This window comes from Harpegnathos saltator, unplaced genomic scaffold (assembly GCF_003227715.2).
Source record: "Harpegnathos saltator strain DR-91 unplaced genomic scaffold, Hsal_v8.6 scaffold122, whole genome shotgun sequence".
Classification (NCBI taxonomy): Eukaryota; Metazoa; Arthropoda; class Insecta; order Hymenoptera; family Formicidae; genus Harpegnathos; species Harpegnathos saltator.
The window spans coordinates 103,118-119,428 of NW_020229898.1; the positions used below are offsets into that span (position 1 = coordinate 103,118).

Genomic DNA, 16,311 nt, shown 5'->3' on the forward strand with positions numbered 1-16,311 from the left:
GCCAGAGAGAAACCATGAAGTAATTATTTACGAATCCTATGTCTAGGTTCTCCATTGCATCCGCATCAGCAGTATGGTGCGGGCAGCTCAGGGGTACGCAGTCTACCGCAACAGCATGCGCAACCACCAGCCAATGCTGCGGACCCGTCCGGCGTATCGGCTAATGATTTTAGCCTCGAATTCCTAGAGACTCTTCCTACGGCAGATTCGTCGAATTTCAGCGCTCAAGAGCTGCTTAATTCTCTAGACAGTACTGCGGCTAACTTTAATCTCGATATTCTGTAAAACTACGACTTGTCGACTTGTCGACACATACGACTGGTCAGCTCGTATGTGTCGAATATGAATAACTGTACCAGAGCTCGGCAAAATGTGCACGCGACAACCGATTTTCGACTATCTCCGCCCACCGCTATTCCCTTTACCTCGCCGCTCCGCGCGCTGCCTCTCGGCAAAAACGCGTTAACAATAATACTTCATAGGTGACGTGGAAAACTATTGGAAACACACTCCTGAGACTCAAGCGGCTTGTAGGCAGCGCGCGGAGCGGCGGGGTAAAGGGAATATAGCGGTGGGCGGAGATAATCGAAAATCGGCCGTCGCGTGCACACTTTGCCGAGCTCTAAACTATACCGACCTAAAATAACGCGTGTGGGATCAATCAATCAATTGTAAAATTATAGTTAAGTTTAAGTTTATAGTAAATTTAAAATTAAGTTCCATGATTTCAGTTCGTTTCAGTTTATTCCCATTTCATGTCTCTCTTCTTTTATATTCCGAGTCGATTGAAAAACGGCGAGAAAATGTGAAAAGAAATTATAAAATTTGACACCACGAAACGCGCCAATAGCGACATCAATAAGAGCTCGAATCTGCCTGTTATAAAACTTTTTCTTTGATCCAATTGCAAATCAGTCGAGTCAAATTTTGTCGAGAAAATTAATGCAATGCAGTGAATGTATTTATTACGATATCACGTTTATATCATACTTATATTAATACTATAAATACGGCTGTTTTGTTCAAGTAATATCAAAAATTTTGCACCGAAGCGTTCGTAGCGTTAGATGAGTACAGAAACAAGAAGTGAAAACGATCGGGGTTAACACGATCAGACTTTGCTTGGCTGAATTTATTTGCCCATAAAACATTATAACATAAAACGTCGCGTCAGTTTGTGGGTAAACATCTTCCAAATTTCCTGACGGGCGAGCTTGGTCGTCGTTTTTTTTTTTTTTTTTAAATCGCTCATTTCTCGCAGATTTTCGTGCGGATCTTCATGTGTTATATACATCAACCATGGATGTTTTCAACCATTTGTTTGGGAAACTGGGAAAGTAGACAACAACGTATTTATATTTTTATATAATTTGTATGTAATAAGTAGATTTTATCAGAACTACATTTTCACATAAAGATCTTTCGGCACAATCACGCATCTACAATTCAGCATTATACGGTCAGTCATATAATTTCCGAAATTCACTCGGTGCGACACGGAAAAAGGTTGCCTTCATAGGAGACAGAGGTGAACATACGTGAATATTTTCCACGTTTTATAATTGATTGCTAATTTCATATTTTCACATTGCCTTTTTTGGATCGACGTTAACGCTTAATAACGAATAGCGGCGTAACATTTAGGGAGTGGCGTATTCAAAAAACGTGCCGTTAACGGCATGTATACAATTAACGAACGTCAATAACCAAACATTTTATCCGGAAACGGCAAAGTGGAAAAAAATGTAAAATTAATTAACGGCATAGACATTACAATGTCGATGAATCTATTGTATGGAAACTATTTTCGTTTGTTCTTTCCACCTCGCCATTTTCGGGTTAATGTTAAAAATTAATTTATAAGAATAGCGATATAACAATAACAATTATAGAATAGCGTATTTAAACATATGCCATTAATGGCATATTTACAATTGAAAAAGTGTCAATTATCAGACATATGCTATTTGAAAATGGCAATGATGTAATTTTTTTGACAAACTGTATAGACTCGATGTACGCAAATAGTTTTTTCATTGACATCGCAATTTTGGTGCATTTTGTGACATTAATTTTATAGTTTCTTTTCTCGTCACCGACCAATGAATTTTCCACGCGGCGAAACAAATCGAATTAATTTAACATCCGGCCGATTATGGATTGAATCACGACAATATGATAATGCGATTACAATGAGAAGGAGAAATTCCTTATGCGTTTTATATCCTTCTTTTCTTACATGTCTTTTGCGAGAGTTCCAAGATGTAAGTAAGGAGATAAACTCTTAGGAACTCGAAACTTTTCTATTAATACCTTCTATTGATACTTTTCTATTAATAATTTGAAATTCAACATGGAATTTATTTCATGTTATAAATTGCAGAAATCGTACCAATGTGATTGCATCAATAATACGCAGAAAACTAAATAAAAAAAAAATATATATTTATAATCTGTTGCCGATGCATAAAGTAAGATTAAAAAGAGAACATGGAATACATATCTCGACGATGCATTTTCTTCTTGCGCAGATGTATCATACAGTTTGTCGAAAAAATTACATGATACTTTATTCTCTAATTGTTATATTGTCATATTGCTTTTCTTTACTATTCCGATAAATTAAGTTTTAAATAAATTAAGTTTTTTAACGTTAACCGAAAGTTAATCCGAAAGTAGCACGACGTGGGAAAGAGACGAAAATAGTTTCCACACAATAGACTCACCGGTATTATAATATCTAGCCATTAATTTTATATTCTCTTCCACCTAGCCGTTTCCAGATCAAATGTTTGATAATTGACATTTTATTAATTGTATATATGCCATTGACGGCACATCTTTGAATACGCTACTCTCAAATTGTTATTGTTACACTACTGTTCTTATAAATTAAGCGTTAACTTTCAGCTGAAAAAGGCAATGTGGAAAAGAAATAAAAAATTAGCAATCAATTGTAAAATGTGGAAAATATTCGCGTATATTCATCTCTGTCTCCTATGAAGGCAACCTTTCTCGCATTGAATTTCGGAATTCATATGACTGACCACGTAATGCTGAATTGGAGATACATGATTGATGAGATGCAAAAGATTCTCATGAAGAAGTAGCTTTAATAAAATCGGCTTATACAATTATACGATTATATAAAAATATAAGTATACAATGTAGTCTACTGTAGGTAGTGGGTGGGAATTTCTCAAACAAATCGTGGTAGCGAGCGTGGTATGTTTTCGCGACACAATTTTGTTATCGCATCATGCAACAAATGCTAGCTATGCAACGAAATAATATAATCAATAATATCATGACATAGATCCGCGCGAAGTTTTGCGAAAAATGAGTGATTTTTAAATAACAACGACTGAATTTGCCCGTCAAGAAATTTGGGGGATATTTACCCACGAACTGATGCGACGTAAATAATGTCTTACGGGCAAATAAATTCAGCCAAGCAGTCTGATCGTGTTAACCCTGATCGTTTATATGACTTGAATAAAACGATATTATAGTATTATCAAGCATGATACATCTTTTTTTCGCGAGGAAAAGCATCGTGAGATACATATTCTCTCTTTGTATTCCGGCGGCGTGCACTCGGCGGTGTATACCGCTCTCGCGACCGGTGAAAAATCGAAACGAAAAATTTCGACGCATAGAGGATGAGATGCGACGAATATATATATATGGATACAACGGGATGCGCGTAGAGTGGGAAAGGGGAGGGGGGATAATGCACATTAATTTTAGGACGGATCGACACGACGCGCGATAAGCCGTCTTGTGTTCCCTCTTTTTTAATCTACTTTACGGATCGGGGCAACAGATTTATAAACACTTTTATTTCTACCTAGTCAAACTATGTAACCTTAACGCCTAGAATTTCTCTAGCTTTAGATATCTGTTTGCAGTGAACATTTTCCTTTGTTTCCTTAGCTAGATAAATTTAATCGGTACGATGGATCAAACACCGCTCTCGTAACAGACACTTTCGAAGCTAAAAAACATACGCGAATATTTTCTGCGTATTATTGTTGCAATCACACTGGTGCGATTTCTGTAGTTTATAACATGGAAGAAAATCCATGTTGAATTTCAAATTGGTATTAAAAGCGTTGAGTTCCTACGAGTTAATCTCTTTATTTGGATTTGGGAACTCTCGCAAAAGGCATGTAAAATGGGAAGAATATGAATAAGAATACGATGTAGGAATCTTTCTTTCTCATTGTAACCGCGTTATTACATTGTTGCGATTCAATCCGTAATCGGCTGGACGTTAAATTAATTCGATCTGTTTCGCAGCGCGGAAAATCCATCGGTCGGCGATAAACCATCGTACTCGGCGGCTTATCGCGCGTCGTATCGATCCGTCCTAAAATTAATGCGCATTATCCAATGCGTTATCCCGTCGCAATAACAATAAACGCGTGCGTCGTCTCGCGATCAGTTTGACACTGCGAGATTATTCTCCTCCTCCCCCTTACGCGCATCCCGTTTTATCCTCCGTTTTACAAATTTCGTCGCATCTCATCCCCTATGCGTCGAGATCTTTCGATTCGACTTTTCATCGGTCGCGAGAGTGGTATACACCGAATGCACGTCGCCGAAATATTTCGTGCCTTTTCCCGGCTTTTCCGCGGCTTTTTCTCTCTTTACGGGCGGCAAAAGTGCCGCCGAATTTCGTCTCGTCCTCTCTCCCTCTTTCATATTCTCCGTTCACTTCTTTTCCCTTCTTTTCGCCACCGACTCGGTGGGAGAAATCCGTCGGCCTGGTCGACGAACAAAAAGAGCCGTCTCGCGCGTCTCTCCATCTGCGTTACGATCCTACACTAGGTCGAATGGCAGCCTAACGTTGCTCGTGGGTGGGCCTCGGCAGGAGGATCAATATCACCGTGAGGGAGAAAACGAGCAGACTGAGAATGGGAGCAAGGGGATAGGAGACCCGCCGCGATGAGGGATAAGGATTACAAGGGCGGCGGCGGCGGCGGCGGCGGCGGTGGCGGCGGGAGGAGGCGCTCGGAGAAGCGCGTACTCCGAAAATGTCAATTCGCCGCTCCGGCTTCTCATGAAATTACGATCGTGATAAGGGTCGACCCCGTTCGATTTACTGCGCTCTCCTCGCCGCTTCCGTTTATCGCGGACCCTCCTCCCGCCGGCGCAGCCGAGCCCAAATCTGCCGCCGAGGCCTTAAAACAGCTCCTCGGTCCGCCGAATTTCATTAATTTTCATGCCCGCGTATTCTCATCGCGCCCGTCTCTCCCCCCGTCGTGCGATACACAACGCCGCGCCTTCGAGGAAAATTGTCGTCTCCAGTAGCTGCGAGATTTTTTTACTTGTTCTCAACGACATCGCGAGGCCGATTCGACTAGGGGTGCATAAGGGTAGTTTTTTCGGTCGGGTCGACGAGAGAGAAAGAATGTAGGAGCGCTTTTTAGACGGCGCGTCCGCCGTTCGATCGGCGGACGAGCGGCTCACGCTGGCCGCACGAATGCGAGCTTTTCATTGATCCAATCTGCGCAAGCAGAGCAACGATCCACTAGCCGACATCGACATACACACACGTCGTCTCTGCCGCTACGATACTCCGAGTTGTCGCGTACACGCGGCCAATGTACAGTCGTTCGTGCGAGAATCCACTGTAAAGCGTGTTATCAATTATCGAGTGCGGCGACGAACGCGACGAGGAAGGATGCCGCTCGCGGTATCGCGAGATCTTTCCTCCCTCCCGCCGCGTTCCTATTGCGACAGTGTGTAATGGTGAAGGTTGAAATGATATACACCTTCTTCGTACTCGCGTTCTCTGTACGAGAAAACGAGGAAATTCGAGGACAGCTTTCGGACGTGACGCTCGAATCTCGAGTGTCGTCGAGATTCGGGGCGTCCGTGTCTTTTTCCTCGCAAAAGCACGCGACAAGAGAGAGAGAGAGAGAGAGAGAGAGAGAGAGATTTCGAACAGAAGCAGGAAGACACGATGATCTCTCTCTCTCCGTAGACTGAGTCGGTCGGGAGAAAAAAAGGAAAGAAAGAAAAATGAAACAATTCAGATATCAATGAACCATCTCACGGGAGAGGGCACTTCAGCGGGATCAGTATTTCTACGTGCGAAACGGTTTTTTCATATATAAAAAGAGGAAAATGCAAAAAAAAAAAAAGGGAGCGAGCGCTCTTTGGCGATTATTATAGGCGAATTATTAGACGAAGACCACGACGAGAGGCGAAAACGATGGCGAATACGGACGACGTATCGCTTTCCTTTCCCTTGTCATTGTAAATACGCATAGAGACGCGAAAAGACAGGAGACGGTAGATAGATGTATAATATAGAGACCGCGCGAGCGAGCCGACCGGACGGTTTCCTCCGTGTCGTTGCGACGATCGACGATCGCGGACTCTCCTCGAGTACATTCCGCGACGAGAGGAAGCGATCGGGAGGGCTGGTGAGCGGTCCTCCTGGTCCAGCGGGTCGCTCTCGTAGAGCGCCTAGCACGGATCGTAGTTAAGTACCGTGCGAAACGATGCACCGCCTCGAGAATGAAGGAGGAGAAAGTGGTGGCGAGAGGAGGGAAGCAGGAGAGAGATGATAGATAGATAGGTAGTTAGATAGATAGATAGAACGTCGCTGCGGGAGGATCGAGTCGCTCGCGCGCGCGTACGCGTGCGCGCGCGTGCGGCTTCGCGGAGAAGTCGACGCTCCGAATTCTAAAATTATCTTCGTAAGACCGTACGTACACCGCGTACGTATCTCAGGAAACTGCGGAAAAGCGTCGACTTCGCGATAAGCGCGCAGACACGCGGCAAAAAACGCGACCTGGCACGCTCCACTCTCGCCGGGCTGACTTCACCACGCGAGAGCGATGCACCGCTACTCGTCCGACGATTGTGATATATACTATATACATATATACGCTGTAAAAAGAAGACAAAAAATGAAAACGAAGCGGAGACTGCACGGTCAGAGAGAGAGAGAGAGAGAGAGAGAGAGAGAGGGAGGGGGGGAGAGAAAGGAAGTATGATTCTCGTCGAAGGGAATAGCGAGATTGTGCATCGACCGATTTAACCCTCCGTACCCCGACTTCCCATAGATGACTATTTATTCATAACTTGTCGATCGCTCTCTCGCTCTCGCACGAGGGGAATGTAGATCCTTTTATAATTTCGTCGGAGAGGAGGGTTAACGGGAAGCGCGTCCATGTCGCGAGAGATCCTCGTGTTTGCGATCGAGGAGTGCATCGGCGATCATCCGGTCCGATCCGTGAAATCAGTGCGTGCACGCGATTGAGCGTGGTAGCAATAAGAAGGAATGAGAATGAGATATGAAGATATGAATAAAAGAGGAAGAGAGTGAGTTGTCTGTAAATAACAGTGTTGCATTATTATTTATGTTGCTACCGTTGCGAGTAGTATTAAATTATCATAACGATACGTAATTTAAAGATGAGAGGAGGAAGAGAATGCGGATCGTACGATCGGGCAGCGTGTACATAAGTTATAGGTATATCTCTCCTGGTAAAAAGGATACTTTTACGAATAGTTATTTTTATTACTATTAATTGATATGTAATAATTAATTATCACCTTGCATTATAATATCATTAGTTTATTATTTTTGTCATTATATATTACTACTTACTCCCCTTATTATCATTATGAATATTATGATTACGGTTGTTATCCTTCGGCCGATGATCTCAAAAAAAAAAAGAAAAATAAAATAGGAACTATGTTTGAACGGGAGTGCCGCTAAATCTTCCCTGAATCGAGAATTTGTTCGACACCACGCGAAATGGATACTTGATTGTCGTTTCAAACGAATGTTTATTTCTGGCCTACGTACTCTCTAAACATGTTTATGATGCAGTCAAAGTACACTCCCTCGCTCATCCATTATTATCACAGTTTCTGACGAATTTGCGCTTTTATTACACAGCGCATTCTGAACGAGAAGTTTGCAGAGAAAATTTTCTTTTGCCGCACGAGGAATATACGTGAAATTTGCGATTTAAAGTCGCGATCGGGGTGTAGCGTTTGATTAATTCCGCAAATTAGAAAGTCGCTTTTCCGATGTGTCTAATTTGCGAGCATATGTAAGTGTTGGTCAAAAATATGAAGCGCCTTTATATTGAAAGATACAATGAGAACTTTTATACTAAATTATAACGAATACTAAATTTTACGAGAATAACGTAAGAAGATATTTAAGAGGTTTATAAATTTGATTTGAGAAATTGAGTGAGTAAACTCGAAAAATCTACCGGTTTAATTCAGATCTCTCTATCATAACGTTTTAATCGTCGAATAGAGTACCAATCTATTGGAGCTGTTCCATATTTATGACCAGAGCTGTGTTAAATCGATTTTTAACGAGAGATAAGAAATCGTGCTTTATCAGCCGTCAAATATCAGCCGTTTTTGTTTTAAAACAAGTTTCGCGCCGATTTTTGCGACACTGCGTCTATCCGCGGCTAAATCCGAAATATTCATCGCATATACTTGTGCCCTGTTTTGTAATCCTCCGATCATATTTACCCGCTATTCGACATTGATCGAACTGCAAATTACAATTGACATATCGAATCTGCTTGGTTTCGATCATACGCAGGTATGATTGCGATGCAGCGCTAGACAATTATTCATGAACATGTTTTACCAAACGAGAGTCAAGACATTTTTTCATGTCTTTGTATATTTTTATGCAACGTTGTAGAATGATATTGTTTCAAATATATTATACAGATAATAATAAACAAATTTATATGCATTATTCTAGTGTGCCAATTCACTTACGTCTCATCCCAGATTCAGGACCAATCATCCCAAAGCACTCTCGTTAGCGCCATTAGAATAATTGCTTCCCGGTTTTGCTATGTGATGTCTTAATTTTCGAGCATTTTCGGTAGAAAGAAGATTTCATGGGTAATGCCCTCTTATGCGATCCTCTCAAGGAATACTATTGAACGCATCTCGGAAACGCTTGGTTTTTGAGATATTGATGACGGATGAAAAATTGGAGAGAAGCGAGGGAAAATTGCGGTGTGCTTGAACATCTTGCGATCCGATGTTATTAATAGCCGGCAAAAGCCGGCTGCGCAAGGACGTAAACCTAAAACACGTCAGTCTTCCTTATTTACCGATTTATTGATGTTATTCACGATCATAACAGAGAGCATTGCGTGCTCGAATATACAATATAGTTATCATATTCGTTAGAAAAGTATACACATCGTGTCAGTATTGATATTATTATTATTATTACTTGTCCATAGATTAACTACATGCGAATACGATCGCCCCGGTAATTAGAGTAGATTTTAAACCAAGTGCTCATTCGTCGATTCAAATGTTAATAACACGCAAACAACTCAATTATCGATGTATGTATGTATATTCATCGGCGTGCAGTTTGCCCCGCATATTCGCAGATACGCGTTTATGTTCGGAATTTTGTGCGCAGTCCAGCGCGCAGTCTACGATTTATAATACGAAAGTATATGATATCCGATCAGGTAGACATATTTGAAACAAATAGAGAGTCGACTTTGTTGATGCTCGAGACAATCGTGAACATCTTCAACCGAAGCGTCGTACGCGCGACGAAAGGACGAGAGGAAAACGTAAATCTCCGAATCTGAGAACATCGCGCGTCCAATGAGGCAATTAAAAAATTCGCGTGCGGTTGCGCGAGAAGCTTGTTGTCTCGTATCGCACCTTCGCGTCATCCTTCTAATCTTTCTAACGTAAATCGCTACTCACGATATGAACTCACTACAGCGAGGTTACTTGAGAAAGCTCAGTCCTGTGTGGTAAAACGACTCCCACTTGTACGAAAAATACAGCATCTTTCTTTCATCCTCATGGGCATCGCTGGAACAATGGAGTAGATACAAAATTGTCGACAGTACCGAAAAACTTCCCTTAGTGATGTATGTAACAGGCAGGCATGGTCGAAGTATATATATTGACTCGAAACAGTGGGATATTCTAAGATTATTGTAGCGCGCATGCGCGCGAAAACTCAAGTTTCTAGAACAATATACTAAGCACACAATTGGAACAAACTACTCTCTCAATTGTGACTACCGCTACCACATCGTTAATTTTGTTGGCACATTCTTCGCTAGTCTGTGTATATGTCGCACGAAATATCACCAGTTTTGACATCATCTTTTATTTTTCTTCTTCGATTACCTCTATATAACTTGTGTATGATATATATATAACGCTGTGTACGTGTAGAGATATATGTACGCGTATACTTCTCTTTCCCCCGAAAATAACTCGCGTATCTCTTTCCTTCCGCACAATCGACGGCTCTCAGGTGAGACCTACAATACTCATACGCGCGTCACGCAAGAGCGAATGAAACGAAGGTAAATCTCGTAATTAAGAGCGCACGTTCCGCAGACGCGCAGCACCGCGTCTTCGTCGTTGCCTCATTGGGCGACGATTTGTAATCGAGATTTTTATTTCTCGCCGTCTATCCACCCATTTTCCAGAAACGCCCATACGCGTCTACGGCGTATTCAAATTTTCTCCGTACATATCCTGCGATAAATATCGTCGCGAAAATCACTTGTTCTCTCATATAAAATACAACTCAAAGCTGCGCACGTATTAAACAGACACTCGCGAGTCTGGTCGAGTCTGGTCTTAGAAAAAGAAAGAAAGAAAGAATCGGGACAAATTCATCCATACTATGAGCCTCGTGCTCCATCGAAGAACGTTACCTCGACTATATCCTTAAACATATGCATACATGCAGGTGATACATTCGTAATATCGTAAATTATAAGAGGACTACATAATACGTCTCCGTCTCCCTTCCTCTCCTACGACATAATTCCTCGTACAATCTGGAAATGTATATGTTGTCGTTTATTATCGAGTTCACACAATCGAATAGTCATGCGTCAGCTGCGAACGTACAAACGCACGTATTTACGAAGCAGCTACCGATGCACATGATCCTTCGATCGCATTAGACATACGTTATTTGTACATATAGTTGTAAGTGTGCGTGTGTGTGTGTGTGTGTGTGTGTGTAAACATATATCACGTTTATAGAACATTCGCGCAGAAGTGATTAGCGAGTGTGAAGTAAGAAACGATGCGTACATTCAACACGTTTGCCTAGTTCTGTGCTATCTTAAGGTTTATCGCGATTCACGATTGTATTCCGCGCACGTCGGTACAATGCACATGTATCTCTGTTCCCGCCCGTCTCACCTTCGTCGAGGGTAAGTAAGGCCTTGCGCCTGCCGCGGCCGCGAGCTACGAGAATTCGCCACCGTCCGTACTTGTCGTCTATAAAAACTTACTTAGCCGCGATTCCGCGCATTAATCTAAGACATTTAAGCTACCGTCATGCTCAACATCACGTGGCTGCAAAAGTTCTACGAGAAGGGAATATACTTGCGTCTGCAACGGTAGTGCGGGACCAGCCTGCACTATATAATGTAACCGTTCTAGCGCTCGGAAAAAGACACAGGAACGCAAATGAAGCTCACTTCCGTTTCCGATCGAGTCGAGTTTGAGCTACTGAGTATATATATATGTGTGTGTGTGTGTGTGTGTGTGTGTGTGCGCGTGTGCGTGTGTGTGTTTCCATGCGAGCGATCAGTTACGCCGATTCGCCCATCATTTCATCCTTGTCGCACGAGGTAAGGTTGCAAAGCACAGAGTTCGCCTTTTCCGGGCTTTCGAGATAGAGGTTGTACTTAAGTCAGTCAAGCAATGTGCATTAAATGACGGCAGAAGGAGACGATGTCCAAGCCGGCGTCCGACAATATTTGCATGCTTCCGCGATGTTTGCTGCGCGCCTGCTGTCTTCATCTGTAACGCAAACTCAGATCAGAGGAAGCCGGTCGAGACGTTTGAGAGACACGTTCATCGTCGTTTCGAGACACGCGCGCGCAAGCAGCGGCGCCGTGCGGAGGTTTCCTTTCAACCTCACCTGCTGTTCAAGCAACTCAAGCTCACTGGAAGCGGCTCCGAGTCCACCGCTGGGATATGACCGGCGACGGTCTCCATCAGCGGGTACCACTGCGCCACCGGCTTCCTAGGATTGTCCAACATTTCTAACCAGTGATCCCGTCCGATCCCGATGAAACTCGATCCAATGGCGGTGCACCCCATCAACTCGTTCGGTCCAATCCTGACGCGCGCAAAATATTAAATTCATGTCTCTCTTGGAGAGGGAGAGAGGGTGCTCTCGTCGCGCTGATAGAAAGTTCCCTTTACCTGTCGTAATCGATTACTTTCACTATGAGACTGACATCCTCGATATTGTCCGCGGGAACATCAAAGACGAGCGCCTCGTTGTACACGGGATAAAGGGAATTCTTCTTCACCGTGGTTTTCTTCTTCTTTATTCTCTTACCTTGGCACAGCAGGTAGACCTTCACGTAAGGATCTAAGGGGGAGAGAGAGAGAGAAGCGAAACAAATTTCGCGTCCGTCAGATCTCTTGGGCTGATCAATCGGATTTTGATGTCGCGCTCACTGGGCGCCAAATTGCACCACCGCGCCGCGAGAGAATATCTCTCACTCACTGATGCATTCTCCGCTCACCTGATTTCCCTGTTATGTCCATCGCTTTCAGGTTCCTGGCTTTGACCACGGTCAATGTCAATCGACCAGCCGTCGGCAGGTAACACAAAGACAACATTAATTCTCCCAGGTCCACTTTCTCCTGCGCGAAAAATCGAAAGGTTATAATTATAACTGAGCATCGCGCGTATTCGGTCGTGCCGAAATGATTAACCTGCATGCAGTACCTGTAAGGCGCAAAGAATGTCCATCGTGTATTCAATTTCTTGCTCGAGATCGGTGCAATCTAAAAGTCCTTTAAGAACCACTTGTCCAATAAGATCGTGACGTGAGAACCGATCGAAATCGTAGACCGAGAATTGCAAGTAACGTTCCCTCAGCTCCTCGTACGACACGCTGCAAGAAAGAGACAAATGCAATGTAAAATTTAACCCATACTACGCGCGTCGCTCTTCTCGTACAATTTCGTTCGAAATTGTATTATCCGAATAAAAGTAAACGTGATCGAAAATGCTCCGCGAGTGACTCGTCGATATCGCGCTTGCCTTACCTGAAAATAAACGTTTCATTGAATATCGGGTTCAAGTTTTTCCGATGCACTTTCGTTTGGAATTTCTTCTTCCTGTCTGGCAGCAGGTACACCTTGATGTACGGGTCGCTGCTGCCTGTCACGTCTTTTATCGGCAGCTCGCGAGCCTCCAGGACCTATCGTCAAAAGACGTTAAACGTGGCGAATGGAACAAAGTCGGACAATAATAGCGCAGCACGAAGCATTGTGTCTGCCTTGCCAGAGAGAGAGAGAGAGAGAGAGAGAGAGAGATTGGAGCAGACTCGCACACTCTACGTTATTTTTATCGCGCGCGTTTAAACGCACAGCCGGTGGCAAAATGAGATCGCCGGATGCGTTATGCAGTCGTAGGTACCGAGCGTAATTAGCGCAAGGGCCGCTTCCCATAAATAAACGTGCGCGAAAGCATTGTCGCGTTTCTACGAAAAAGCTTACGCAACCGCGACATGCAGAGCGGGAGCTGATTATAGCTCCGTATATTCGATTTTACGCGCTACGAAGGTGTTACTCGGCGATCGCCGCTTGCGTTTTGCTACAGCAATTTCAATTTAATTCGCGGCGAAGCAACAGAAAATCTCGCAAATGGATGCATTACCGTACTTACCTTGACAACAAGCCCGTCGATCTCCTTGTCGTAACGAAGAGCAAAATGTAATTTCCCGGCGTACTCCATTTCCACCGTGCTCGAGCTTTCCGCGCTTTCTTGTCTCAGCAGCTCCTTCTTGTACAATTCCGGCTACAGGGACAATGATTCACGCATCGGTATTACGCACAAGTACCATCAATCGTGGCGATTGCAGCCACTGGCGCGTTTCTGTACACTTTATTAACCCTTTCAAGCCGATCGGTACGTATATGTACCACCAAAGTTAAAACAAGCTTGAAAAAGTCTGACCTTGTGAATTCTTATTGCTTTCGTACGTTAACGGCATCCTCTCCTCCTCAGTCCAATAAAAAAATTTTTGGTAAAATATTGATTAGTGATCGTGGTACATAAATAATTTCAATAAAACGATCAGATCAGAATTTCAAACCGGAAAAATCGTCTTGAAAGGGCCGAGCTACTTTACACGTCATTGTCGTATAGCGCAATTTCAAGATATTCCGAAATGTAATACGTAAAATAGTGAACGACATATGCTTTGTACAAGAATTGCGCGCGGTTGCTGTGGACAAAATAAAAAAATAAACAAAATAAACAAAATTTCGATGCATTCGTCACACGCTATGCACACGTGAGAAACGAAGACCTTGATGAGACCAACCTTGATGAGACCGAGACTGGAGTCGCTGCGATTTTCCAGGCTGCAGATGCTGAACTTAATATTGGGCAAGTCGAGCCGGTGCGACAGTTGACGCTGGAAACTTTGATGTCTCATCGGCACGATGGGCAAAGTGGTTTGGCGCAGTACCTAGCAAAATCATCATTAATGTTGACGACGCACGACCACCATGAATTTCGCAGGACGCTTCGCTCATCCGATCATTATCGAACTCCGAGGCGCGCGAGGTGTACCTTCTTATTCTCTTTCTGCTCTTGAACATATTCGTGAGTCATCGGTTCCGACTGGAGGTCCGGAAGAGAATGACTGATGCGGATCGCATTCTGCTGAGTCTGATCGGTCTCAGTGTCCTCGGTATTCTCGTGTCGCGTCATGCCCATCAGCCATCGCCAAGTGGAAGAACATTGGTAGCTGACGGCTGCCAACAGGAGCAGACCGACCAACGCCACCCCTGCTCCTATCAGAAGCTGATACGGGAAGGTGCCGTTCCACTCCTCTGCGAAACGAAGTGCCGATTAGCGAAGGTCGCTTCGGTGAATCGAACTGAAGCCTTCGATGTGTGTGACAAGCACGACAAACAAATACAACAAACTTGCCAAAGTAACTGTTCACATTTGTTACGAACAATACGCTTGCTCGAAAACCCGTGGAAAATCATTTAGACACTTGTGCAAACAACTGGACCGTGCAGGCGGGTTGCGAGTGAAAGGTTCAGGCAAAATATTCACCCACGCATTCTCGTATCGTCGAAGAAATCGCATCGTCTTGGGCCAATTCAAATCAAGAGGCACGGTGGTGCCTATATTACGCGAAACTGCGAGTTGAAACGAGGTGAAATATTCATATCTCAGCAATGGCTAAACCGATCGAGGTTCTTCCAGTCCCAATCGATTCGGCCTTAAAAAATAGGAAGAAAAGTGTCCTTGTGTTTTTTGTGTACGTTGTCTCTAAGTGTAGATACTTCAAAATGAAGTTCAAATCACGGAAAATTAACGGCCTCTCTGAGACGCGTCCCGGCGGGACAAGATCGCGCGACTTTGAAAACAACATGTTCATAAGTATGCGATTGCCGCGATTGCGTCTCCATTATTATTTACGCCGCGGCGGCGGACGGATCGGCGGATCGCCGCGCGTAACAATTTCCGAATTTTCACGCTCGATCACAGTGTACGCGCGCGTGTAACGTGTAATATTCGTGCGTGTGTGTATGTGCGTGCGTGACGATCCGGAGCATCTTGAGCAATAGCAGTGTTTCATGGTCTTTAAAGGTAAACTTTTATTGGTTAACTTGGTTAAGTTGAAGAAGCTAATTTGTAGTCTCGAGTCTTCGGTACTCTTGATGCGGAGCGCATTTGTCGCTGTAATACTAATGAGGAAATTCGCTTTTTGTTACAGATCTGCTGGAGTTTGCGGCCACGTAATAGCTGCGGTTACCGGGACGCAGTTTCGACGGAAGCCGATGCCGCACCGGAGGATCCGGTTCGGGCCGAGCAGAGTCGGCTTGAAGGTGAGGTTCACTGATCGTTTGTACATTTCTTCTTGATTCATTACGAACGAAAACCGAGTGATTAGAATAAAAGCCGTTGAATTACGATGGCAAAGGATCAACGTTTGTATCTGCGCGCACGTGCTTCCGCGAACTGAACTCAACCTAACTTAACTTTTAACCTAACGGTTTAACTAACGAAACTATATTTTTTGTTACAGATCCGCAGCAGAACGCGGCTGACTCTGTCTGCAGTGTATCGGTGAGTCAAAGAAGAAAAGACATTTTTTATGGTGATGGATGTTTGCAATATCTCGAGAAAATCAATGCGATTTAATTATGCTGTTTTCACGCGTTGCTCGAAATAATCAGGAGATCGTGTCTTTCAATGACCGTATTACACAACAGAATCTTTAAGATATAATATAT

General features: G+C 43.6%; 2 protein-coding genes across 6 annotated transcripts in view; one reads left to right on the plus strand and one right to left on the minus strand.

Moving 5' to 3' along the window:
* LOC105180868 (neurogenic protein mastermind) overlaps positions 1 to 7,701 on the plus strand; it is a 94,729-nt gene extending 87,028 nt beyond the window's left edge. For all 5 annotated transcript variants that reach the window (XM_025306078.1, XM_025306082.1, XM_025306084.1 and 2 more), the window contains one exon: positions 47 to 7,701. In XM_025306078.1, coding sequence (XP_025161863.1) covers positions 47 to 285 — 239 coding nt within the window. In that variant the 3' untranslated portion in view covers positions 286 to 7,701. The remainder of the gene's footprint in view (positions 1 to 46) is intronic.
* A 1,417-nt stretch (positions 7,702 to 9,118) lies between these two features.
* Positions 9,119 to 15,201, minus strand: LOC105180846 (synaptotagmin-10). The gene is made up of 9 exons (XM_025306099.1): positions 14,630 to 15,201; positions 14,379 to 14,525; positions 13,718 to 13,849; positions 13,096 to 13,250; positions 12,773 to 12,941; positions 12,567 to 12,687; positions 12,238 to 12,409; positions 11,951 to 12,151; positions 9,119 to 11,829 (listed from the first exon to the last, which is right to left on the minus strand). Exons 1-9 carry the CDS (start codon positions 14,774 to 14,776, stop codon positions 11,826 to 11,828), a joined length of 1,248 nt encoding a protein of 415 aa, XP_025161884.1. The 5' UTR covers positions 14,777 to 15,201; the 3' UTR covers positions 9,119 to 11,825.
* Between the last annotated feature and the right edge of the window lie 1,110 nt (positions 15,202 to 16,311).

What these genes read in the sequence shown, in the direction of transcription:
- LOC105180846 (XM_025306099.1), bottom strand. Translation starts at nt 14,776, where the DNA reads ATGGGCATGACGCGACACGAGAATACCGAGGACACTGAGACCGATCAG. An exon ending in AGCAGAAAGAGAATAAGAAG is followed by an intron (nt 14,526 to 14,629) that starts GTACACCTCGCG and finishes TGATTTTGCTAG; the next exon opens with GTACTGCGCCAAACCACTTT. An exon ending in GGACATAACAGGGAAATCAG is followed by an intron (nt 12,410 to 12,566) that starts GTGAGCGGAGAA and finishes TCTCCCCCTTAG; the next exon opens with ATCCTTACGTGAAGGTCTAC.